This window comes from Lactuca serriola, chromosome 2 (genome assembly GCF_051521515.1).
Source record: "Lactuca serriola cultivar US96UC23 chromosome 2, Lser_US96UC23_V15, whole genome shotgun sequence".
NCBI lineage: Eukaryota > Viridiplantae > Streptophyta > Magnoliopsida > Asterales > Asteraceae > Lactuca > Lactuca serriola.
The window spans coordinates 73,527,326-73,554,690 of NC_136409.1; the positions used below are offsets into that span (position 1 = coordinate 73,527,326).

The 27,365-nt window shown below is 34.7% G+C and overlaps 1 protein-coding gene across 6 annotated transcripts; it reads left to right on the top strand.

Annotated features, from left to right (window-relative positions):
- The first annotated feature begins 420 nt into the window (after positions 1–420).
- On the top strand, positions 421–17,855 carry LOC145086394 (uncharacterized). Of its 6 annotated transcripts, none has more exons than XR_013700421.1 (4): positions 421–791; positions 1,337–1,531; positions 17,254–17,472; positions 17,586–17,855. XR_013700421.1 is itself a non-coding variant. In XM_079024146.1 (4 exons), the coding sequence occupies exon 4, from the start codon at positions 6,093–6,095 to the stop codon at positions 7,323–7,325; it is 1,233 nt and encodes a 410-aa protein (XP_078880272.1). In that variant the 5' UTR covers positions 421–791; positions 1,337–2,170; positions 2,243–2,277; positions 2,353–6,092; the 3' UTR covers positions 7,326–8,001. The 6 variants fall into 6 exon arrangements, 4 of the variants coding, with proteins under 4 accessions (XP_078880272.1, XP_078880273.1, XP_078880274.1 ...); XR_013700420.1 differs by having other exon boundaries at positions 1,337–1,411; positions 15,749–17,472; XM_079024146.1 differs by lacking the exons at positions 17,254–17,472; positions 17,586–17,855 and adding exons at positions 2,243–2,277; positions 2,353–8,001 and having other exon boundaries at positions 1,337–2,170.
- Positions 17,856–27,365: the final 9,510 nt, after the last annotated feature.

The window sequence follows — 27,365 nt, forward strand, 5'->3', positions numbered from 1 at the left end:
AAGCCAATAACAGGGTAAAACATATATCCATTACTTTCTCGTAATTGTTCCCTTTCTCTAAACTCTCACTTATATTTTTCACGTTTGGTGTGTGAGAGATACAAAGACTCCTAGGCACTCTCATTTCTAAGTAGCTTAGATAGTGTTTGTTTGGAATAACTAGATTAAACAAAACTGAACTGATGTTTAATACGATTAGAATAACGATTGAACAAAATGTTAAAATTATCAAATTACCCTTGAAGTTTGCATTAATTTTTTGTTATCATAAAATAATTGTAAATAAATAGACATCACATATAAAATATTAATAATTATAATGTATATTTGTATATGAAAAAGTTAAAACATAATTTAGATGTATATTTTTATTACATATATAAATAAATATACTAAAGCGAACAAAAACAAAGAATTCAAGACATCCCCATGTGTTTCCATCATTTCTTTCCACTCATCATATCCATGTCCACCTCCATTATTAACCCACACGCAGGAGATCCGAATCTGCTATATAAGTTTTCTTTGTCAATTTAATCGATGTCTTTAACCACGTTACCCTTCGATACCTCCTTTCAAGCATCACCACCTATCTCCGACGTTTGTTGCAACACTGTAGAGGCTATTTCCGGCTGCTAATTAGCGACTCTTTCTACTCATCAGAATAAAGAAATGAGGAAAAAATCCAACTCCCATTCCACCATCAGTCCTCCTTCAACCTTAAACCTTTCTTTATTCTTCGCTTCTATGATCGTATCTCATCTCCCTTCATCTTCTCGGTTTTCCATCAGGTAAGTATCGGGTTCGCTACTCTTTATTCTCTTGATCTAAACTTAAGTTCTACATATCCTATTGAATGATGTTTGTTTTGAATTTATCAATCTATCGTTACACTCGCACACAAGTAATTTTGATTGTATTTTGATCGAATCTAGGAAAACAAGTTCATCTTCCCCGTTTTTGGTTTGATTGTTGGTTGTTTGTTATTTGTAAGTTTCACTCGTAAACTTTGGCACCTACTGAAACTGTTCACAGATCTTATTATATAGTGCATTTCAATGCAACGTTGGAATGTATTTTTTGAGTTTTAATAACACAACCCTTTTTTATATGAAAACTTGTTCGATTTAGCCTCTTAGGATGAATCACCAAATATTGCTAGCTCTTGATAGGTTTATGCATAATCTGATGGGTGTTTGATCAATGTGGGTTAACTGTAGTGGAAATGAGATGAAAAACAGTTTATTATTTTGCCAAAAGTTGTAATATTTTTTTCAACCATTATAGTCTTTTAGACAAATGATGCCATAATCATGGTTTTTCACTTTTTCTACAGTTCGACTTATGCATTTGAGAAAGCTCATAATTTGGATCCGACTTCAAAACTGCCCTTCTTTAGCAGCTTGAAAGGGTAAGCATTCTCACTCTTTAATGGTGTTTTGCCCTCTCTTTTATGTTTTTAGCATTTCAATCAATGAAGAATCCTATTTCATTTTGATCAAGAACATGATGCTGATAAGGCTGTTGACAGGTGAGTCTTTTAAGATGCATCATTTACATTATGTTTATTCTCAGTTTCTGTACTTATTCCCATTTTACTTACCTCTAAAGAGCCCTACAATTTACAATATAGTAAATCTTTTATTTATATGACCAAAACCATTTTAAAGGCATGACCCATGGTTGTGGCCTTGAGACCTATTATGTAGAAATAAAAAGGAAGATGGTGATTAATAGAATACAAAAGCATAGAAAAAGGATTTCGTATTGCATGTTAAAAGTTAAAACTAATAAAGGATAAATTCACTTTCTCCTATCATCTTATAAGTTGAAGAAAGAACAAAGGGAGACCTAAATCAAAGTCCCATGTAACATTTGCTCTTTTGTTTTACACCATAGTAATCAGCATAAAAAACTTGTATCTCATGTTATTTTCGAAACATCTAACACAGAAAGTCTATTTTGTTTTCATATTTATTTGTTTTTTTGGGGGATTAAAGATAAAACAATTATATGGTGTCTGAGAAGCAAAATAACAGGGGGTTTTCTATAATTTGGTACAAACATGGGCTTTCTTGAAGCTACATGCAACATACCTGCAGATTGACTTGCCGCCTATATATAACTTCTAAAATGCCACGCGGTGACCAAACTTCCACATAAATTAAATGTAATCTCTAATCCTTGCAAAATAAAACATATTAAGCATCACCTTGCATAAATTGGTTTTTTTGATAATTAGGATGAGGAGGGCATCCACGTCTTTTCCAGAGACAGGTACCACCCCTTTCCGGACATAAAATTGTAGTTGTCTTATTAACAATCACTGACATGGAGATATGGTTGCAAAAGGTCTAGAGATTGACATGCATACAATTTTCCTTCACTGATGGGGAATCCTTGATGAAAAATGTGTGAAGTGAAGTTCATTAACAATTCTAGAAAATGAATTTAAATACAATAATAATGATTGGTTTTCAGGCGCGTAGGCTTCACAAGCATATCAAGAAAAATGAATGGAAAAAAATAGGGTTGTAAACAAATCGAATGAGTAGTGGGTTTGTGTTTGTTTATGTTTGTTTAGTTGATAAACGATCATAAATGAACATAAACAAACACAAAAATGAATGAACTTAGAAGAACACAATTGAATATTAAAGAACATAAACAAATAAACAAACAAACTTAAACGACCATAAACAAACAAACTAAAACCAGCACAAATAAACTTAAACGAACTAACACATACAAACACGTGTAGTATAATATATGTATAATAAAATAAATGAACAAATAGAAACAAACGAATGAACATAAATGAACATAAAAGAACAAACGTTCATGTACATAAACAAACGAACGAGAGCATTGTTTGTGTCGTTCGTTTAACTAAATGAATGAGATATCTTGTTCATGTTTGTTCGTTTATTAAAAAAACAAATATAAACGAACTTCCCGCCGAACCGTTCACGAATTGTGAAATTAAATGTTCCGGTTGTTTACAGCCATAGAAAAACAGATTCAATGTTCCAAACTGTAATGGTGAAGATTCATAGGGAAAAGCCAAAACTATAGACTCTTAAAAGAATTTGAATTGCTATTTTAAATTGTTGGATAATAGTAGCGGTGACAACATAGCTTTCTTGACTTTCAAGATCTTATTTGACATAATAAGATCTTACAAAATCTCATATTGTGTATGCTATTAGACGATGAAGGGACCAAAACATGAAAAAATTCGATATAGGGATTAAAGTTACAACCTGATTTCTATAGGGAGAAAAATAAAGAAAGTCAAAATTAGAGAGCAAAATTGTAAGTCATATATGTGTCTCGCACCTACTCAGTAACCACTCACTAAGTCTAAATTAAAAGAGAGTTAGTAAACCCTCACAAATTACTTATTAGATTAAAAAATGCTAACCTTTCTTTAAACCTTAAGCATTATTTCTTTCTTCTTTTATTCGAATGACATATTTGTTTGGGTAATAATTACTTTTGCAGACAATTGTCTAGACATTGTTTGGCTGACAATTGCAGACAATTATGCTTTTAAGAACATCCCCGGTTTCGCCTTTACAAAAGGCATTTCACGTTCTCTTGTATTACCAACTAGAGTTGAGGGTCTTTTATAGGATAAAGGTGGTTGTGGTTTCAATGGGTACGATAATTGGTGGTGACACATGTGATTACATCAGTGGTGAAATGGAGTGCCATGACAAATCCTATAAACAACCCGCTACGAATATTGTTCTCAAATATCAATATAATCACTAAGGGGCTAGCAATACTATTATGTCGACCTCTCTATGGGCTTGAACTATCCAATGCTTATGGAGACGACGATAGGTTCTAGCCCACATAGTTGTCCAAAGACGGGTTGCAGTGATGATTCAGTGTTGTCCGTTAAAGCTTACTTTGAGTTGGGAGAAGGATGTAAAAACTTTTGCACACTGATTTCAAACTCTTCATGCCAATTAAAATATGTGTTCGAATCGGCATGTTCGAGAAATTACTACACCAAGATTGACGAGCATTTTATGTGTCGTATACTATCCAACTATACAATAACAATTTGCCATGGCTTTATCCACTATTCAATTTAGCGAAATCAACTAAAGTAATTTCCCCCCTTTTCTATTTAACATTTAACATTGGGGTTTTCTTATTGTGAAAGTAGCAAATATGTAGGAATTTAGTACATTGAAAGACGTGTAATCTAGAAAGATATGGGTAGTGAATCCAAAACACCCATTATTTCGACCTTTGGTGACCATGCCCTCTCCCTGCACGTCTATATAGGAGAGTTAATCATGACTGCAACGAGGAGATTATTCATGTACCTTACCAATATAAGAATTGAAAGAGGCGGCAACATGTCAAAAGTTAGTGAAACTTTCGGAGATTATGATTACTTGCGGGTTGTAAACAAAACCGACCAAAGGATTATGTGGCGAGTTTTAATCATCAACCAAACATTTTGACACTACATATAAAACTTGATTATGATCTCACAATGGGGCATTTGTGAAACTTACTTGTTGGTGCCTTTGTTTTGATTTGGGAACTGAACTCACAAAGCCTAATTAGTCGAAAACTCATGATTCGGTTATTTCTGAATGTGTTACAATTAAATAAATACCCTAGTTAACCGTTATAATATTAGTTACATATACAACGAGGAGAGATCCTTCAGTTTCCCTAGCATTAACGTTGTTCAACCGATGTTGGTTTTGACCATGGGTGACTAACTTTAAGATGACAACAACTCTTTAGGTTTGACACATGCATTTTGTTACAATCATAATTCTGGGTGTGTGGAATATTCTTGAATGCCTCTATATAAGAGCCAATATGATAAATTTTTTCTGATGGTGTTGTAATTTCTCTAGTGGCTTGATTAGAAGCCCATACGATTCTAGTTCTAACCTTACTAAAACATATTTATTCAAGTTTCGACTGCAAATCTGGGTTCTGTCAAGTCCTACTTGATGAAGAATCGCAGCTACTCACTGCTTTTACATGTCCTGATGGGCTCTTTCAATGGAAGGTACTACCCTTCGGGCTTAAACAAGCTCCTAGTATTTTTCAAAGACACATGCAGAACATCCTTCGAGGTCTTGAAGGTTTCTATACTGTATACGTTGATGACATCATGGTCTTCAGCAAAAATGAACAATAACACTATGCTCATGTTACCCGGGTTCTCAGAACCATTTTAAAATACTGAATAATACTTTCACAAAAGAAAGCTCATCTTTTCAAAACAAAAATCAATTTTTTTGGGTTTAGAAATAAATGAAGGCACTTATTGTCCTCAAAAACATATTCTTGAACATTTACATGATTTTCCAAATGTTTTAGAAGATAAAAAACAATTGCAAAGATTTCTTGGTGTCTTAACTTATGCTGAAACATATATTGAAAAACTTGCAGCCTTGAGAAAGCCCTTACAGGCAAAATTAAAAAAAAAATGTTATTTGGAATTGGTCAAACACTGATACAGATTACATCAAAAAGATAAGAAAATTTTAATCAATTTTCCAAAGCTTTATCTTCCGAACATTGAAGATAGTTTAATTATTGAAACTGATGTTTCTGATGAATTTTGGGGAGGAGTTTTAAAAGCCAAAAATTCCAAAAACGAAGAACGAATTTGCAGGTACACCTCTAGCAGTTTCAAAGCAGCCGAGAAAAACTATCATAGCAATGAAAAAGAATTACTCGCTGTAAAAAGAGTTATTACAAAATTCTCTGTACATTTAACACCGGTAAAATTCCTGGTCCATACAGATAATAAAAATTTTACTTATTTTCTCTGAACTAAGATTGCAGGAGACAACAAATTAGGCCGACTAATACGTTAGCAAAGGTGGTTCTCTCGATATACTTTTACTGTACAATATCTTGCAGGAGATAAAAATCTGATGGTAGACTGTCTCACCCGTGACTTCAGGTATGTCTTACATCATCCATGATCTTACTTTCTTCTCTCGATCCCTATAAAAAGGATATGATCCCCACGACATATTCCTTACAAACTTCACTCACAAAAATAGAAGGGAGGATAAAAGAGTTTAAAATTTTACAAAATGGAAGACCTCAAATCCTTGAGGATGAAGAAACAAATGCTCCTCATAGAGCTATCAACAATCGAACAAAAAATCAACTTGTATGAACAAGTAACAACGGTCACCGATGTACCGGAAAGCGAAAGCTTTGAAACAAAGGCTATTCCAGTGCAAACGACACCTGGTAAAGAAACAACAAATCCGTTGAAAGCTGATGCTTTGCTAAAAAGCATAACAAAGGAGACAACTACTCCTCTTCCACGTGGAAAAACTAGCTTGTTGGTTAATTCCAACCCTTGTATTGAAGAAATCAGTAAAATGACAATTTTGTCACCTACTAACAAATCTGTGCAAGAGCTCAAACCAGATTACAAAAAGGCTCATAACAAAGAAGCTGAAAGATTGTATGTAATCTACAAAGGGCCACATGCCAGAATACATATAGACTGGGGAATTACAGAGACCTTCTGCAAAGTCGATAAAGTAACATGCAAGAAGTTCAGAAATGAAACAAGTGCACAACTTAGTTTTGCCACCTTCAATTACGAAGCCAACCAAACTAAAAAACCTCTTCTAAAGCCGAAAGTCCACAAGATCAAAGAAGAGCATAGAGATCAAAGATTTGGCATCCCAAATGACGTCGAATATGAAGTCAACAACCCTGCAATCTCCTTTGAAGATTTCAGAACAATATGGAGTAAAGCTAGAGCGGCATGCCCAGAAGATCTTATCCACGAAAGATTTTTCACAATAGATAAGAAACCCAAAAGTTTGTACAACTTCCTAGAAGGAGCAGATCCAAGATTAATCCAACAAGCCTTTTCAGCAGGATTAATAGACAATATCTATCCAAGCTGCAATTTACAAGAACTAAAATTCTTCCCAACCAGTATGATAGAAACCATTAAGAATTTCCAAAAGAAAGTTCTCGAAGCAAAAGATGATCCAATTTACATCAGAGTCATCTCCTCTCTTCCAGAATGGATTCAAGAAGCAACACTTTCCCCTTATCACTATCTAGAAATTGGCTTAGCAAAAGCTAAAAAATACATCGAACAATCTCGACCCACGGAAAACAAAGATCTCCCGTTCGAAGAAATCCTTCATCAAAATCGTATCAACGGCCTTAGAAGAATTTCTGAAAAGATCATTGAGATAATCTCAGGATCAAAGAAGAAAGTTAATTATACAAATTCACACTGTATAATCACCAGCTGGAGCTATGTCAACACCAGTAACGAAGACCTTGAATGAGAATCCAAATTCGGAGAACAGTTCATAAACAACAACTTTGATGCATCTACCACTACAAGACAAATCTTTTGTAGGCATGCGGAGCAGTTGTTTGAAGACCATCATTGCAACTACTGCAAAAGCAGTGATTCCACGACAAAGGAGGGTCCATCCTCTGAAGATGACAAATTTTCATCATCTTAAAGAAAGATGCTTCACGCGGCTCTAACCACTCAAGAAAATAATGCCTCCTACATTATTAAAAAAGATGCTCTACATCAAAACGATGATAAAATCTTCGATCTAAAAGCAGCTAGCTTTTCCAGCTGTCCACAATAATGTAATCGTAAGTGGATAGAAACGTCATGCCTGGCGTAATAAGCAATTATCAGACCCTCTCAATGTGTTTATAAATTAAGAGTTATGTTTTCATTAGGGGACATCACAACTACGAGTGCAAGAATAACACTCTCTATCCTGTAAATTTTCAGATTAATGTCTTGTGAGTAAAATCTCCCTAAGAAGGGAGAAGATGTAAAATATTGTAAGAGTACTCCCTTTTTGGGAAATCTTTTATCAATAAATCGATGTTTTGTTATACTTGAGTGTTCATACAAAAATAGAGTCATGAAAGCTGTAAGTGACAGAGTGTCAGGTCGACGATGGTCAACAGTACCGCAAGCATGAAACCAATAGGGAAAGCAACCTTTGGTGTGTGTGGTTGCTTTCCCTGTTGGTTTCATGCTTGCGGTACTGTTGACCATTGTCGACCTGACACTCTGTAACTTACAGGTTTCATGACTCTATTTTTGTATGAACACTGAAGTATAACAAAACAACGATTTATTGATAAAAGAGTTCCCAATAAGGGAGTACTCTTACAATATTTTACATCTTCTCCCTTCTAGGGAGTGTTTTTTTTGCACTCGTAGTTGTGATGTCCCCTAATGAAAACATAACCCTTAATTTATAAACACATTGAGAGGGTCTGATAATTGCTTATTACGCCAGGCAGGATGTTTCTATCCACTTACGATTACATTATTGTGGATAGCTGGAAAAGCTAGCTGCTTTTAGATCGAAGATTTCGTTTTGATGTCAGAGCATCTGTTTTAATAATGTAGGAGGCATTATTTTCTTGAGTGGTTGGGGCTGCGTGAAGCATCTTTCTTTAAGATGATGAAGATTTGTCATCTTCAGAGGATGGACCCTCCTTTTTCGTGGAATCACTGCTTTTGCTGTAGTTGCAATGATGGTCTTCAAACAACTGTTCCGCATGCCTACAAAAGATTTGTCTTGTAGTGGTAGATGCATTAAAAGTTGTTGTTCATGAACTGTTCTCCGAATTTGGATGCTCATTCAAGGTCTTCGTTACTGGTGTTGCCATAGCTCCAGCTGGTGATTATACAGTGTGAATTTGTATAATTAACTTTTTTCTTTGATCCTGAGATTATCTCAATGATCTTTTCAGAAATTCTTCTAAGGCCGTTGATACGATTTTGATGAAGGATTTCTTCGAACGGGAGATCTTTGTTTTCTGTGGGTCAAGATTGTTCGATGTGTTTTTTAGCTTTTGCTAAGCCAATTTCTAGATAGTGATAAGGGGCAAGTGTTGCTTCTTGAATCCATTCTGGAAGAGAGGAGATGACTCTGATGTAAATTGGATCATCTTTTGCTTCGAGAACTTTCTTTCGAAAATTCTTAATGGTTTCTATCATACTGGTTGGGAAGAATTTTAGTTCTTGCAAATTGCAGCTTGGATAGATATTGTCTATTAATCCTGCCGAAAAGGCTTGTTGGATTAATCTTGGATCTTCTCCTTCTAGGAAGTTGTACAAACTTTTGGTTTTCTTATCTGTTGTGAAAAATATTTCGTGGATAAGATCTTCTGGGCATGCCGCTCTAGCTTTACTCCATATTGTTCTGAAATCTTCAAAGGAGATTGCAGGGTTGTTGACTTCATATTCAACGTCATTTGGGATGTCAAATCTTTGATCTATGTGCTCTTCTTTGATCTTATGGACTTTTGGCTTTAGAAGAGGTTTTTCAGTTTGATTGGCTTCGTCATTTAAGGTGGCAAAACTAAGTCGTGCACTTGTTTCATTTCTAAACTTCTTGCATGTTACTTTATCGACTTTGCAGAAGGTCTCTGTAATTCCCCAGTCTATATGTATTCCGGCGTGTGGTCCTTTGTAGATTACATAGAATCTTTCAGCGTCTTTGTTATGAGCCTTTTTGTAATCTGGTTTGAGCTCTTGCACAGATTTGTTAGTAGGTGACAAAATAGTCAATTTACTGATTCCTTCAGTACAAGGGTTGGAATTAACCAACAAGCTAGTTTTTCCATGTGAAAGAGGAGTAGCTGTCTCCTTTATTATGCTTTTTAGCAAAGCATCATCTTTCAACGGATTTGTTGTTTCTTTACCAGGTGCTGTTTGCACTGAAATATCCATTGTTTCAAAGCTTTCGCTTTCCGGTACATCGGTGACCGTTGTTACTTGTTCATACAAGTTGATTTTTTGTTCGATTGTTGATAGCTCTATGAGGAGCATTTGTTTCTTCATCCTCAAGGATTTGAGGTCTTCCATTTTGTAAAATTTTAAACTCTTTTATCCTCCCCCTCTTTTTTTTGTGAGTGAAGTTTGTAAGGAATATGTCGTGGGGATCATATCCTTTTTATAGGGCTCGAGAGAAGAAAGTAAGATCATGGATGATGTAAGACATACCTGAAGTCACGGGTGAGACAGTCTACCAGCACATTTTTATCTCCTGCAAGATATTCTACAGTAAAAGTATATCGAGAGAACCACTCTTGCCAACGTATTAGTCGGCCTAATTTGTTGACTCCTACAATCTTAGTTAGGAGAAAATAAGTAAAATTTTTATTATTTGTACAGACTAGGAATTTTACCGGTGTTAAATATACAGAGAATTTTGTAATAACTCTTTTTACAGCGAGTAATTCTTTTTCATTGCTATGATAGTTTTTCTCGGCAGCTTTAAAACTGCTAGAGGTGTACCTGCAAATTTGTTCTTCGTTTTTGGAATTTTTGGCTTTTAAAACTCCTCCTCAAAATTCATCAGAAGCATCAGTTTCAATAATTAAACTATCTTCAATGTTCGGAAGATAAAGCTTTGGAAAATTGTTAAAATTTTCTTTATCTTTTTGATGCAATCTGTATTAGTGTTTGACCAATTCCAAATGACATTTTTTTTTTTAATTTTACCTGTTAGGGCTTTCTCAAGGCTGTAAGTTTTTCAATATATGTTTCAACATAAGTTAAGACACCAAGAAATCTTTGCAATTGTTTTTTATCTTCTAAAACATTTGGAAAATCATGTAAATGTGCAAGAATATGTTTTTAAGGACAATGAGTGCCTTCATTTATTTCTAAACCCAAAAAATTGATTTTTGTTTTGAAAAGATGAGCTTTCTTTTGTGAAAGTATTATTCAGTATTTTAAAATGGTTCTGAGAACCCGGGTAACATGAGCATAGTGTTCTTGTTCATTTTTGCTGAAGACCATGATATCATCAACGTATACAGTACATAAACTTTCAAGACCTCGAAGGGTGTACTGCATGTGTCTTTGAAAAATACTAGGAGCTTGTTTAAGCCCAAAGGGTAGTACCTTCCATTGAAAGAGCCCATCAGGACATGTAAAATCAGTGAGTAGCTGCTATTCTTCATCAAGTAGGACTCTCCAGAACCCAGATTTGCAGTCAAAACTTGAATAAATATTTTTCCCCATAGTAGAGTTCAGATTTCATGCATATTAGGGAGATTATGGGAATCTCCAATGGTTGCATCATTGATTGACTTGTAGTTGACAACCATGTGTTTCTTTCCTCTTCTTTTCTCTGCGCCTTTGTTAACAAGAAAAGCAGGGGACATATGAGGAGATTTTGATTCTTTGATTAATCTCATATCAAGTAATTCTTTGATTTGTTTGGAGAGTTCTTCTCTATCTTGAATAGAATAAACCATAGGTTTTTCTCTGACAATTGTTTTAGGATTAATGAGCTTGATTGAAGCCTTCATCCATCCTTTGGTTTTTTTTGGATCAATAGGATTTTCAGAACAAACATTTCAATAAGATCTTCTATCTGTTTGAAAATGGTGGTTTGAACAGAAACAATCCTTTCTCCAATAATTCCTTCTTAGGTTATATTGGTACCCGTAATTTGTTTTTATTTAGAACCCTTTTTCTGGGTTTCAAGAAAACCTTGTTTTCCTTTACAAAAAGCTTCAGTAACCTTTTTTACAATTACCATATCGTTGTTAATATACAATTCTATTTATCCATTGTATGAATGGTCCATAGACTTGACAGAAGTTGTTGACAATTACAACATCAGTTCCTGAGTCTTGTTGATAAATAATGGGAACGTTGAAATGTTCACCTGCAAGTTCGAGATTAATGTTTCTGGAAACTTTATTAATTTTTATGGTGTCACTATTTGTAATAGTAGCGATAATTTCTTTGGGAGCATTTTCCCATAGTTTGTCTAGAATGATGAACTTGCTTGCACGACATAAGGATGCACCTGTGTCTACAAAGCAGTGTACCCTAAATTTCTTATATCCTTTGAAGTTAAGGAAAGCGGAAACATAAATAGAGTTTGGATTAGTGAGATTCATGAGAGAATCATTATTTTTCTGGAGGTTTGCAAAAAAATGGTTAACCTCTCCCTTCTTAAAAGGTGGAGTCTGTTTAAGGCTATTTTGAGTCATCAATAGTTGATTCATCTTCTTCTGAGGATGACGAGGAATTAGTATCAACATGTAAAATGAAAACATGTTGTATACCATCGTATTCTTCTTCAGGAGCTTCATAGCCTCCGTTATTAGCAGTTTGTAATACCTTGACCTTGTCAGGGTACTTTTTTCTATTTGGACATTCATTAGCGTAATGTCCTTCGTTGCAGATCCAACATTTGCATTTTTTTTCTTTCCTTGTGGACAGGAAGTATTCTTTTTAGGTGTTTCTTTCGAAGATTTTTTGAAGTATTTTCCTGGAGAAAATCTTCTCTTTTTCTTCTTCGAAAAAGATTTGTATTTCTTTTTATCTTTATACTTCTTCTTAGTATACGTTTTCCTTCCGATATCAAAATTTTTGAAATCAGACAGAATGTTACAACAATTTTTGCTTATAGTTTTAAGTTTTTGTTGTTTATATCTATCTTGACATATTCTGTCAATTTCTTCTTTTGCAATTTTTGTTGCATAAGAAAAACTGGTTTGCTAAATTTCTCCAATGGTTTCTTTTTTCCATCTTTCAGTACAGATTTATCCAATGATTGGTATTTTCATAAGATAAGCAGATATCCATTGTGAATATTCACTTCTCTGTGGAATATCATAAAGATATGATTCATATCTACATGTGTATTTGTCAAGGAGACAAATATCATGTAACTGGAGTTTTGTCATTGAGACTCTTGCTATGTCGACTTTCTTATTTATAGTGAAGTCTTTATTGGATACATAATCTAGTCCTAATAAGGTAGTGTAAATGACATTTATAAGACTAGCAAAAAGGTCTAATCCATGTAATTCCTCACTTAAATTATTATTTCTAAGGAATTTTTGCACAATTCCATCAGTCTTATGTTCTAAAAGTAGGAGAACATTTTTTTCATTTCCAAATTCATCTGGGTTTGTTTGTAAGATTAGTGAAATCTCAGTAACCCATTTTTCTATAACTCTTTCTCTGAGTTTTAAGTCTTGGATACAATCAATATTGAGTACATTCATCATATTAGGTCCTTTACCACTATTTGGAATACCATTGTGGACAGGCATTTTGAACTCATACTTCTTTTTCTTCTTTCTCTCGCCTCTGTTTGTAGCCATATATGAAGATTTTGCTTCCATTTCTTCGTTGCTATCTGAGTATTCGAACTTGACAGCGTTTATGTTAGGATTATCTTCCTGTTCTGATTCGGTATCAGGTTCATTTACTTTGGCTATTTTAAAGTATTGATAAAAAAAGTTGTGGCTCTTTTTGATATAGTTCTTCGCATTCTTCAGTTCCAAGGATAAAAGCTGAATGAGTTTTTGGTTAGGTTTATCATAGTCTTCATACTGAAGATTAAAGAAATATTTCTCGATTTTCTCGGAGACTTTTTCTTTCATTTTTTCTCCTTCCTAAAGATATCAATCTTCTGGGAGTCTTTTGAGCTACCTAAGTCTGGATTTCCAAGACTAGGATTGGGAGGTGAGTATTTCTTAAGACCTGAATATTTTCTAGGTTTGGTTTTTTGCTCTATGATGGAAATATTCTTGATGTGTTCAAGAATGTCTTTATTACAAGGGCAAGAATCAATCTTTTCAGATAACTCTTCAGTAATGTCTGCAATAATTTTTGCGAATGCAACTTCTAACTGGGTAGTGGTTACGTATTTATTGTCTGTTAAGTCAAAGTTTATGATCAACCCAACTATTTTTTCTTCAAGGAGGTTGATCGATCTATTGAGCTCGGCTAGAGAGGTCATCCTATCAGTTGTTTTAACTGGTATTGTATATTAGTGATCTTAAGGTTGGTTTCCTTAAGAGTGCCTTCAATATTTGCCCTTTTGGCAACTTCTTCCACAAACTGATTATTTTTTAAAAAGTTTTCTAGGAGGATAGAATGTTTATCAATAGATTGGGTTAATTTAATAATTAACCTATTTTGTTTTTCGATTGTTTCGGATAATTTTTCAAAATCTTTTTTGGCAAAATCATTTTTAAGGGAAGCTAAATCACTTTTAAATTGATTAAAAGGTTTTTTATTTTTTGAAATATCTGTAGAAATATCTTTTGAAACACCAAGGTAATGGCTTATTTTTGAAGTCTTTAAAAGACATCTTGCAATGATCTGGTTGAGATTATTGTAATGATTTACAATTGTTTGAATACCAGCTTTTCCAGAAGTAGAGAAAACGTATTCTTTCTTTGCAGTATTGTCGTCAAGAGTTTTAATTTTGACTGCTTTGCCTTTTTTTATAAACATGAGGAAAATCTATTTTATTACTCATTTATGAGCACAGTGATTTGTTTGATATTCTGACGTAGACTATCAATTTTTAAAGACATGTTTCTTATTAAGTTACTATCTTTTCTTTCTGAGCTTTCTCCTACGTGGAGTGAATCCATAGAAATTCTTGGTCTGAGAGTTTCTCCTAGAGCTTTTTATTTCTAGCTATGTTTAAAACCTAAGAGTTTTCTTGAGAATTTATGTCGCAACATTGCTTATCTTTAACATGGCCTATTTCTGAGAAGACGTCGTCAAGTTCGACGTACTCGTCTTTCTTGTAGTCTATGTTATGGTGACTATTGGTCAGGGCATATCCTATGAGATAGGTTATAGTAAATGGTTTATCACCTAGACTCATAAGGTCACTTCTCTCAAAGTGATGTATAAAAGATAAGGTTTTATCTATATTTGCATATTTCAAATCCAGAGCAAACTTTGGATAGACTGCAAAACATAAACTTTTGATAAGCAAGGTTTCCTTTAGCAGTACCTAAGATGTAGTCCTGTCGGTCAGTGATTCTGTTGTCAATTAAGGCCATTTTTATGTGAGAATTTATTCCTGCTTGGAATTGGGATTTTATCAAAATGTTTACAGCTTCGATATGGACCATTCTAATTTTTGATCTAATCTCAAATGAAATACTTTTCAAGTTATTGTTTATTTGCTCCTTAGTCAAAAGGGGTAGAAAAACAGCTCCTATTGTGTCTTTTATGTCTAAAGACATTTCTTTAGTACTAACAAAGTAGAAAATTTCATTTTTCCTCTTAAGAGGGTTTAAAATACTAAGTTTAGAAGGAACATTTTTGAAAATGTTTTCTTTCTTTATTTTTAAATCTGTTTTCTTAACTCGAGAGAGAAGGTATTGTTTTATTAAAAGGTTTGCATGAAAGTCATCTTCATCTTCAACATAAGTTAAGATTTGTTTTTCTTCTGAATTATTTTCTTCAGAATTGTTGAAAATTTCTTTATTCATTTTAAGAATTGTTAACAAGTTAAAATCCTTTTTCTGAGTTCTGAAACTGAGTTTAAAGCTCTATCAAGGTGTGAAGGAGATACTTACGTATAGTAACCATGGTTGGTATATATTCGTGAGTATGTTTATTTTGTGCTTGTAGAATTCTGAAATTTATATGCATTAAATTTTTCTTATTATTGAAGATTATTTCTTTATGATGAGAAATTTCAACCTTGATATTACGAATTCCTTCAAAAACTTCACTGTAAAGTGTTTTATTATAATGTAATGCCATTTTTAACAAGGCTCTGATACCAGTTAACAAGGGAGAGGTTAACCATTTTTTTTGCAAACCTCTAGAAAAATAATGATTCTCTCATGAATCTCACTAATCCAAACTCTATTTATGTTTATGCTTTCCTTAACTTCAAAAGATATAATAAATTTAGTGTACACTGCTTTGTAGACACAGGTGCATCCTTATGTCGTGCAAGCAAGTTCATCATTCCAACTCACTATGGGAAAATGCTCCCAAAGAAATTATCGCTACTATTGCAAATGGTGACACCATAAAAATTAATAAAGTTTGCAGAAACATTAATCTCGAACTTGCAGGTGAACATTTCAACGTTCCCACTATTTATCAACAAGACTCGGGAATTTATGTTGTAATTGGCAACAACTTCTATTAAGTCTATGGACCATTCATGCAATGGATAGATAGAATTGCCTTTCATCTTAACAACTATATGGTAATTGTAAAAAAGGTTATTGAAGCTTTTAGTAAAGGAAAACCATGTTTTCTTGAAACCCATAAAAAGGGTTCTAAAGAAAAACAAATTTCGGGTACCAATATAACCCAAGAAGGAATTATTGGAGAAATGATTGTTTCTGTCCAAACCACCATTTTCAACGCAGATAAAAGATCTTCTAGAAAAAGTTTGTTCTGAAAAATTCAATAGCCAAAAATTCAAAATAAATACTTACAGATGAGACAAAAATCTGAAAAATTACAGAACTTATTCAAGTACAAAATTTTGATGCCACATAAATTTTCATACAGTTTGGTCACTGTTTGGTATTTTATTCATATTTTTCTTTTAATTAGGGCATAAATTTACGAAACCGGATCTTAGGGCTCAAGAGCTAAAACCAATATTTTTCTCTGCTTGGGAAACATTGTATGAACCTGTGAAAATTAAATTGCGAATTTTTGCAACTGTTTTCTATTTATTTAAAATTTTTCCTATTATTTAGACCTAAATTGCAAATAAATAACAAATGGGCTTCAAAATTTCCTATAAATTTTCAAGACGCTCATAACCTCTGTTAGAACTAGAAATAATTTGTTACAATTTTTGGAGTTCATTTTCATGCCTTTATAGATTTTTGAACACAAGGCACCATGAATTCGATAATACCGATAATGAATCGTACACACTTTGGGCACTTTTACGGCACCACTAGTTGGATAGGTAGTAATTTGATAATGGATTAGTGAATTGTATCTTATCAGAAACTATTTGTTCCATAAGGAACTAGTAGAAATCAATCTCTACAACACCGAACTGCAAAGCTCGAACCGCAAACTCTCCCCAGTGAGTATTCCAGCCCCCTTTTTACTGTTTTCATGTTTTGGGGTGGAAAACATGCTACTATTTTATGAGCTATCTGTACTATATTAATGAACTTGGAATGATCTTGTTTTATGAACTTAATGAACTTGGAATGATCTTGTTTTATGAACTTAATGAACTTGAAATGATCTTGTCTTATGAACTTAATGAACTTGGAACGGTATGGTTTTATGAACTTAATGAATTTGGAACGATATTGTTATATGAACTTGATGAACTTGGAATGATATTGTTTTATGAACTTTCTGTTTGGAACTTGTGCTATGAACTTTATATGATGAACTCTTGATATGAACTTTGTGATATGAATTTGTTATGAACTTTGTATGTTAAGTCCCCGAGAACCGAACTACAACCTATTAACTCGTATTTCGAGCCGATGGTCCTATGGATAGCGCTATTTGGGGTAGACAACCCCCACTCACCAAGAACCGTGAGTGCATATTTCCGTGAACTGACATCATGGCAACCATGGACATGATGGAATGGGGGCAAGAACAGTCGTTAGGATTGGTTGTGAACAGAGTGATTTGGCATTCAACACTCATTTAAGGTTTGAACTTTTGTGAACAAATCTATATTTTCTTACTGAAATGATGTACATATATAAACCTGTGAACTCACAAACTATTTTATAGTTGACCCTCGTTTTTGCATGCTTTTCAGGGAACGGTCAGTGATCTAAATTAGACATCAACAAGAATTTGCACCTGATGTTTCTTTTGTTATGTATATTAACTTTGTACTAGGGAACTAAAATGTAATTTTGCTTCGAACATGATGTAAACTTAAAATTCTTAATAATTATGGTCGGTAATCCTATGTACCTTTACTTATGAGACCTTAGCCTGTCACCTTTCGTGTTTCCGCGTTAACGGGGTGTGACAGGTTTGGTCTCAGAGCCAAAGGTTATAGAGAATACTGGTTTTCCCTTCCCTTGGAAAAGCCTAAACTATAACCAACGAGTTAATAATCATATCATCTACTATAACTAAATCGGGCAGTGTACTACTGGACCCTAATTACACATAGACTGATTACCTATGTATAGTTAAGGAAGAGCAAGTACAAACCGGAAGTGGTTACAGTGAGTGGTATGAATAATCTAAGATCTTCTTAGACACTTAACAAAAATAAAAACCCTTAGTATACGTATCCATCAAGTTACATTAGGCTACTGAGATGCTTCTAAACAGAAGGATTCCTTACGTGAAGTTTAGTTAGGTTGAACTCTATGTCTCGTGCTCACGGATCGGGCGACGCATGAGGATACATTACCGGATGCCCATTAGTAACCCATCCAGTATTGAGCCGTAAAAGGAACCCTCTATGGGATCGGAGTCCTGAGAGGAGGTTAGTAGTCAGTAACCTACGTAGGAGACCTGTGCACTAGTCAGCTATGTCATCTACTTCTTAGGTCGACATCTTCATCGTCCTATACCGCATACCTGACCGACGAGCTAGGTAAAATCATAAGTCTCCCTAGGATGCTATAAGGACGTAGCTCCAGTTGTCTTGTAGTGCGCTGCTAGCATAAGAATAAGTATCTCCTAAATTTAGAAACCCCTCGAGATACGTGGAATATAACGTAATGCATACCATGAAAACGCCTTGTGAGCTTCCGGAGCTAAATACGATATATATATATATATATATATATATATATATATATATATATATTTAAATTGACATACAAGAACATCTCTTATTTCCACGAGCTTTTACCTCAACCCCTAAGGTCGGATCCCTTCCAACAGTGTTCCAGTTCAAAGGGTGTAATGTGGAGGGAAATCGACCCAATACGACATCATTTGAGATCTGGAAGATATTTTACCTCTCGAACGTCATTAATGAGAACTACGTTACGTTGGAAGGTACCACCATGGCATAGTCTTCTTATCCCATTTTAGGGACATATCTGAAATTCGCTTGACACCTATACAACCACATTTGGAACATGTATGACCAGTATGATTTGTTATTCTAAACAACCTTAGAAATAGCCTTCATGTACCATGGCAGCTAATCAACACCATCCCAATGTTGTCTCCTTGGATTATACATAAAGTGACCCGCTACTCCCAATGTAAGGGGAATGTTTGGCCTAGTACATATTGTCGTATACATTCTGTTGCCAACTAATAATTTGAAAAAGGCCTTGGTCACTCCTCCTAGGTCGTTCTCTCTATTTAGATATTGATTCTTTAAAAGTCATAAGTGACTTCTTAAACGTATATGTCTGGGCGCTCCTATCCATAAGAACTTCTTAGGAATTTTCAGACATACTTCTTTCGAGCGACATTTAGAATAACATCAACTATATTTCTCTCTATGCCCGTTCCTAATATTTTCATAGAAATCCTTAGGTCTTTCTCCTTAACCAATCTAGAGAACTTTTTTTTCCAACCTGTTAATTCCCAACATGTAGACCCAAAAAGCAACATGTTAGATATCTTGCCTTTGACCCAAAAATAATTCCAGAGGATTTATCTAGACTTTCCGTGCCTAGACAGGTTGAATTCAGAATTGACCTAATTTATGGAGACACACCTATAACTAAAGCGTCATACCACTTAGCACCCTTCCAAAATAAAAGTTGTCTGGTCAACTCCAGAAACCCCTCGAAAAAGGTTTCATTCGTCTAAATTCTTCATGGGATGCAATGACGTTATCCGTTAAAGAGAAAGATGGATCGATCGATTGTACATTGGTTATAAAGAACAGAATAAGTTAACGATCAAACAATGATAATCTCCTCCCCAAATCAACGATCTGTTTGACTAATTAGAAAATGCTCGTACTTCTCTAGGATCACCCAACCCCTAAATGCAATGACACAAAAGTTAGGAAGCTCTTTTGGATGAAAACAATAAGAAGATGTATCCAAATTGGTAGAACACAAGTAATACAACACGTCGGCCCTGATTTTATCAAAGTACGTTTACAACGCCACAAAATATTGTGACACATCGCACCAATCCTACGATTGTGCATTGATGCAAAAGGAAGAGGTTATTGCGTACACTTTGAGGAAATCAATGGAACACGAGTAGAAGTATACCACACATGACCTAGAGTTAGGAATGTTAGTATTTTCCCTTAAAATCTAGAGACAATACTTATATGAAACCAAATGCACTATCTATACTGGCCACAAAGGCCTTCAACATATCCTAGAAAGAGGATGCTCAAACATGAGGAAAATGAAATGAGTAGATTGCAAAGGCGGTATAGCTCATTGGAAGATTTCAGACTCGAGTGAATCACTTGACTCCTCCTATTGATACAAATGAGACTTCAAGCATTGCTAATAGGTACTCACTATTCGAAACCGTATCCTTGGCTTCATTCCTGCTCATTCCATTAGCATTGGATTTCCAATTCAATATTCACATATGCTCAATAAGGGCATAATAATCATCTTTTCCATTTTAACAATTTTCTCATTTAGGTTTTCCACTTTTCCTAAATATTATTTCTCGAGTTTGAGCATGTCATTTCAGAACCTTTCGGTCATAATATGTTTATATTACATTACCAGGACATCGATTTCAAAACATCTCTTATTTCAGTCATTTATGCCACTTCTCGTATTATAAATCATAAAAATTTCCAAAACTAAAAAAAATTAAAACTTTGATATTTTTTTTTCTTTTCTTTCATAGATTTACTACCATTATGCTCTTAACTATTTTTCATTGACACATGAAGTGTATATTATCTCTTTTTCTAAGTATCTTTATAAGTCAAGCTTAAATTTTGAATGATGAACACGATTTTTTTTTTTTGACATTATACATTTAAATTCATGACACGAGCCTGTTGTTTCTTTCCCTTGATGCAATTTTCGTTGTAACAAGCAAAACAAAGTATCAAACTTTGGTTCATTTTCAAGATATTCACTTTCCGATTTAAGAATAACTTAATTAGTTTCCTTATGAAATTTCTAGCATTGTTCTCGTCAAACTATAAGTGTTTACTTCCATTGATGTTCTTGCATCCTTATTAACCCTTTATGACTCATTCTCTCTATGTAGTAAAGTATTCTTACTCCATCCATTAAGATCAACTTTGTCATTGGCACGTACTTCAGAACTAGAAGCTTCGTCCATATAGAGCATACCCTTTTATGATCTCTAGAAACCACTAAATTTATTTATGTTGCTTTACATGGCTAACCACCATAAATAGCTTGGTGATCCTCACCGTCGAGTTTATATACCTTTATCGACATTCTCTTAAGGAATGGAAGGAACTTGACTTCCTGCAAGTTCTAAATTTGTACCAAAGGTTGCTTTAGGGACAACATCCCCAATGAGAATGATACCTTAGCTCATATTGTGTGCTACTCAAACTATCCCATTGTAGTTCTTTGGATTCTTTATGAAACTAACATAATGACTAGAAGGAAGCGACACCCCATGTCCTATTAGTTAGAACTCTATTGAGTCATTACTACAATAAACAAGAGCATCATCATGAGAATTGTTTGCAACATTCATCTCTTTCGTACTCTTACAACAGAAGCTCTGTTCATCGTTAGGTTCCAACATGAGATGTTTTTCCCATTGTTCAGTTAACATCTCCTCCCGACTTGGATGTTTCCATTGGAACTCTATCTATACATGTCCTTATCAAGGATGCAATCATGAATGTTGTAATTATTTAGCTATCCAACCCTAATGGAGTTGCTAACTATTACCCCGGTACTAGACAAACTATCAAGTAAATGATAATAGTGGCAATAACAAGACTACGTCTTTTAACCCAATGGCAACAAAGGCCAGTCTTGAGGTAAATGAGTTGTGTTTATTCTCACGAATTGTCACAAAGCTACCCTTTCACATTCATGTTCCATAGCCAACGAATAAAATGCACAATGTTTTCAGTAGAGGATGTTTCAAGCGTTTCGGACAATGCTCATATAAAATTGTGGCTTTTCTGCATACTGGCAAGGATGTATTCACATCCTTCACCATTAATTATTTTAGGACTCTAAGTGCTTGTTGGTCCATATGGTGCCGATCCTTTTGGGATTCATATGAGGTATTCAAACCACCATGATGGTAGATATAATTTATTTTAATGGAGTTTGAGAATGACTGCTAAAGGAAACGATCCGATTTGGATAGAGGTGGATCTATTGGCATAATTTGCATACTTCCTTCCCATTCAAGAAGATTACCGAATGGAAAATCTTGCTTGGATTTACATAGATGAGATCATAGTATGTCATGGGGTACCTATTTCCATTATTTTGGATAGGGAGTCTCCTTGTGTCACAAATATGGTAGTCACTTTAGAAAGCCTTTGTACACAATTAAACATAAGTACTACCTACCATCTTCAGATGTGGAGAAGCGAATGAACTATCCACACTTTGGAAAACATGCTCAAGCCCATATGATCAGTTTAGGAGGTATTTGGAACACCCAATTACGATTATTTGAGTTTTCCTATAACAACAACTGTCACGCCAATGTTAAATGTGCTCCCCTACGAAGCACTATACAGGCTTAAGTGTGCATCACCACCTTGTTGGCTGGAAATTGGCGATACCAATTAATGAGGCTTGATATAGCTTAAGAAACCACCAATAAAATCATGGTAATACATGATAGACTGGAAGGTGTTTGCGATCGTAAGAAGAGCTATGCTGACAAGCAAAGAAACCCTTGGTATTTCAACTGGGAGATAAAGTACTCTAAAAAAAGTACCGCCATGGAAAAGAATTATACGCTTTGGAAAAAGAGAAAACTAATTCCTCGCTATGTAAGACCCTTCGAGATTATTGAAATGACCAGCCCAGTGACATATAAGCTCAAGATACAAGAAGAACTTAGTGCGATACATGACATATTCCTTGTGTCGAACCTAAAAAAAGTGCTTGGCGGAGGAATCCCTTAACGTACCTCTCGAGGACCTCCAAATTAATAATCGCCTAAAATTCATGGATGAACGCATAGAAATCATCAATCAGGAAGTTAAGCAAATTAGAATCCCACTTGTGAAAGTTCATTGGAATTCTAAGCACATACCTAAGTTACATGGGAACGGGAGGATTTCATGAAGAACAAATATCCTCAACTATTTTCTACGTATGAACCAATGGTACTACTAGTTGAATTTCGGGACGAAATTCCCACTACTGGGAGAGACTGTGACAACTGTCAAAACTCAGATTAGGACTCATCTAGAACCTTACCATTTCCTTGTCTGCACTTAACTTTTCTTTAGAGTTACAAGTTGAACTAGGTTCGCGACTTAATAGATCATCCGGAACAGTTAGTGTACCTTAGCTTGTATGGAACAATCACATTGACATGTGAATGAACCAACTATGTGGTAAAGTGCTAAAGTTCAACCTTAAATCTAAACACAAAACTATGTTCGGTAGATCATAACTCAAGGGTATGCTATCAACCCAAAATTCCCATATTGGAACAATCAAATGCTTAACAAGGTTAAGTATTCTAAGCAAATATGAACAAAATTAAATCATAATAATAACTAATTACAAATTTCAGACAATGTTCATGCAATTCAAAGTTTCATTTATGAATCAAAAGTACAATTCAAGGATTGTCTAATCCTATGTTCTTATATTATGAACCCTTATTCCGTTTACATGAACTATATATTTGATTTTTTTTAGAAAATTTAAATCACAAAATAATTAATTCCTACAATTATAAATTAAAATGCAAAGTCTATGAATTTATTTAAAAAAAAAATACTTAAATGAAAACCAAGAAATAAACTCTTGGAAGTTTATATAATATATCTAGAACTTTTATAAAAACTAAAGATAATTTTTATAAAATTTGAAATGGGGCCATATTTATAAAGTTCACCACTTTTCAACAAGCCTTTAATCCCTTTTCTCCTCCCAAAATTCATTCATAGGCTCTTCCATTCCTTCTCTCTCTCTCTCTCTCTCTCACATACACACACACATTATTACTCATTTATGCAAAATCCCGAGGTCAGATTTTGCATGTCAATGTGAGAGGGAAAAACCGACCTTAGAGGAATTTTCTGTGGGAGAGATTTTTCCAATTCAGTTTTCAGATGTTAACCAACATTTCTGGAGTTTTGTGGCCGATTTTAATGAAGTATAGACCCAAAGACATGACAAGAGAGATGGTCTATCCAGAGAGACCGAATCTCAATTTCTCTCTAGAAACCTCACTTTCTCTCACTAAAAATCAGCCCCTCAACCACGAACTTTCAGCCTTATTTTGGGTGTTCTTTAAGCTTCATATCAAATCGTAGGTTCTTTTCATACACCTCTTGAAGATCCATAATAAATTTTACAAGTTCTACTCACTTTCTCCTTCAAATTTTCGATTTCTAAGGCATGTTCTTGCAAAGAACCTTGGTTTTATCTTGATGATTATAGATCACCACGAAAAACATGTAGCATGTTCTGTAAATGGTGTTGATCCATGATCAAACCAAAGTCAAGAGCAAAGGTGAGCACATGCAAGCCTTATCTAGCACCAAAAACCGATTTTTCAAAAGTTTAGTCTTATCTAGCTTGGTTGCATGTAAGATCAAATGGTTAGAAACAAGTATTTCTACAGAATATCTTTAATATGGTGTTTTTATATTTCAATCTAAGCAAAAGAAAATGATATCATTAGGTAAAATAGAAGTTTGAACTATGTTTTCATGAGTTTTACTCTTCAACATTCTCTAAGATTTGTTTACTCAACTTTTAAAGGGCATAACTCACTCATTTCTTGACCAAATCACGATATTCTTTTTCTGAGGACTAGTTCCAAGAGTTAAATTTCTAACCCAATTGGCCTTACTATAAAACATTAGAAATATGATTTTTGACGATTTTTACAAAACAGTTGCGCAAACAACACTTTTTCTGTGATCACTAGTTTTGCATCACATGATTAAGACCCTTAAACCCCACAATAAATCTGGAGAAAATTATTTTTGAAACTTAATACATCTTTCTTAGAAGATCTAATGTTTCATGAACAAAAACGTTATATAAGTTTGTATAAAAATTGTTGAACTTCCAGCTATATTTGGAACTCATGCACTAGTTAGTGCTACATTTCTAAACTTGTTGGGGTTGAATACCCCATTTAGCTCCAAAATAATTTTTAACCAAATTAGTTTATGTAAGCTCATGATTTCAAGAGATGATCTGTAAAACACCAAGTGCAAGAACATAATCTTTGTTTTTCTACAAAAATAAGGATTTAATGGCCAATAATTCAAAATAAATACTTACATATGAGATAAAAATCCGAAAAATTACAAAACTTATTCAAGTACAAATTGTTGACTCCACATAAATTTTCATACAGTTTGGTCACTGTTTGGTATTTTATTCATATTTTTCATTTAATTAGGGCATGGATTTACAAAACTGGGTCTTAGGGCTCAATAGCACAAACCAATATTTTTCTCTTCTTGGGGAACATTGTAAGAACCTGTGGAAATTAAATTGAGAATTTTTGCAACTATTTTCTATTTATTTAGAATTTTCCTATCATTTAGACATAAATTGCAAATAAATAACTAATAGCCTTAAAAAATTCCTATAAAATTTCAAGACACTTATAACCTTTGTTATAACTAGAATATAATTTGTTACAATTTTTGGAGTTCATTTTCATGCATTTAAAGATTTTTGAACACAAGACACCGTGAATTCGATAATGAATCGTACACACTTTGGGCACTTTTACGACACCACTAGTTGGACAGGTAGTTATTAGATAATGGATTAGTTAATTGTATCTCACCAGAAACTATTTGTTCCGTAGGGAACTAGTAGAAATCGATCTCTACAACACCGAACTATGAAGCTCAAACCGCAAACTCTCCCTAGTAAGTATTCGCAACCACATTTTTATTGTTTTCATGTTTTGGGGTGGAAAGCATACTATTGTTTTATGAGCTATTTGTACTATATTAATGAACTTGGAATGATCTTGTTTTATGAACTTAATGAACTTGGAATGATCTTATTTGTAACACCCATAATCAGAAAGACCAAGAAAGGAAAGGAAAACACTAAGTCAAAGGGGTCAACTCGTCGAGTCCATGGTGGAACTCGACGAGTCCGAGCGGGATCCAGGTCGAAGAGTAAGTGACCGACTCGACGAGTCAGAAAGTGGACTCAGCGAGTCCAGTCTGGATTGGGAAACCCTAAGTTCGGGACTTGGTGCCCTATTTAAATGTCTCATTCTCTTCCCTAGGGTTCATATATAGTCTCTCTCACCTAGAATACCGAACCCTAGCCACCATATCTATTTTGGAGCAAGATCTAGCCTTAGTGAAGTGAATTGAAGCTTGGAAGAGAAGGAGGTTCATAGTGGTGCAAGAGGAAGCCTTGGATACATAGTTGGTGTGACTTTTCAGATCCTTTGAGGTAATAAGCTAACCTTATTGCATTCAGATCTATCTTATGGTTGATATTTGGGCATTTTGAGTATGGAGGAGGTTTATTTCGAGTTTGGAGTAGATATGTGGTTGCTACCTCAGATCTAGGCTATTAAGGATCCAGAAATCCATAAATTTTATGCCAATAAGTTGTTGGTGAAGTCCCTTTGTCACAAACCCTAGCCCTAGAGTGTTTTAAGCCCATATCTCTTTGGTTTCACGTAAAGGTTGCAACTTTACGTGAGGAATAGACTTGGGAAGAGTGGATCTATGAGTCGGAGCCCCTGCATGGCTCGAAAAGCCACTATATGGATTAAGAATTGAAGCGACTTGGCGAGTCACATGGGTGGATTCAGCGAGTTGGATGAAGATGGGCATGGACTCGACGAGTTGGAAGAACAACTCGGCGAGTCTGTTGAAGATTGTCATGGATTCGACGAATATGTTCTTGGACTCGTCGAGTCAGGTCGCGAAACACTAACCCCTTTTGGTTAAGGCTCAGATCAGTGAGTTGAATGGTGACCCAGTGAGTTGGACATGATGGGACTCAGAGATCGTTGAACTCGACGAGTCTTGGGGTGACTTGGCGAGTTGGTTCGCATTATGAGAGTTCTGAGTATATGTACTCGACGAGTCAAAGGACTGACTCGACGAGTAGAGTCAGCCAGAAAGATTGACTTTGACCAGAGTTGACTTAGTTTGGCTTCTATAGTTTAGTTTGGAACTAAGTGATATATGTATTGATGTTGATAGCTCGGGGAGCTAGTGGAGCAGCGGTTCAAAGAGTTGTCGGTCAGCAGCAAGAGGGTTATCAGCAAGTTCAGCAGTGCAAGTGAGTTTCCCTTTGTGTGAATGGGTCTACGGCCACAATGTCGGCCCATGTAGTTATGAGTAGGAAGACCTGGGGGTTAGCCCTAGGCATTGTTTGCTAGTATGATATTCCAGACCAAGGTCCGATGTCGGGCGGGTACCCAAGGAATGGTTTGCATGATAGAGTATACTTGTTGGTTGTGTAATACATGTATGTGCCTG

Excerpts from the sequence above, each read along its gene's own strand:
- LOC145086394 (XM_079024145.1), top strand. The coding sequence starts at position 6,093 with ATGGAAGACCTCAAATCCTTGAGGATGAAGAAACAAATGCTCCTCATA.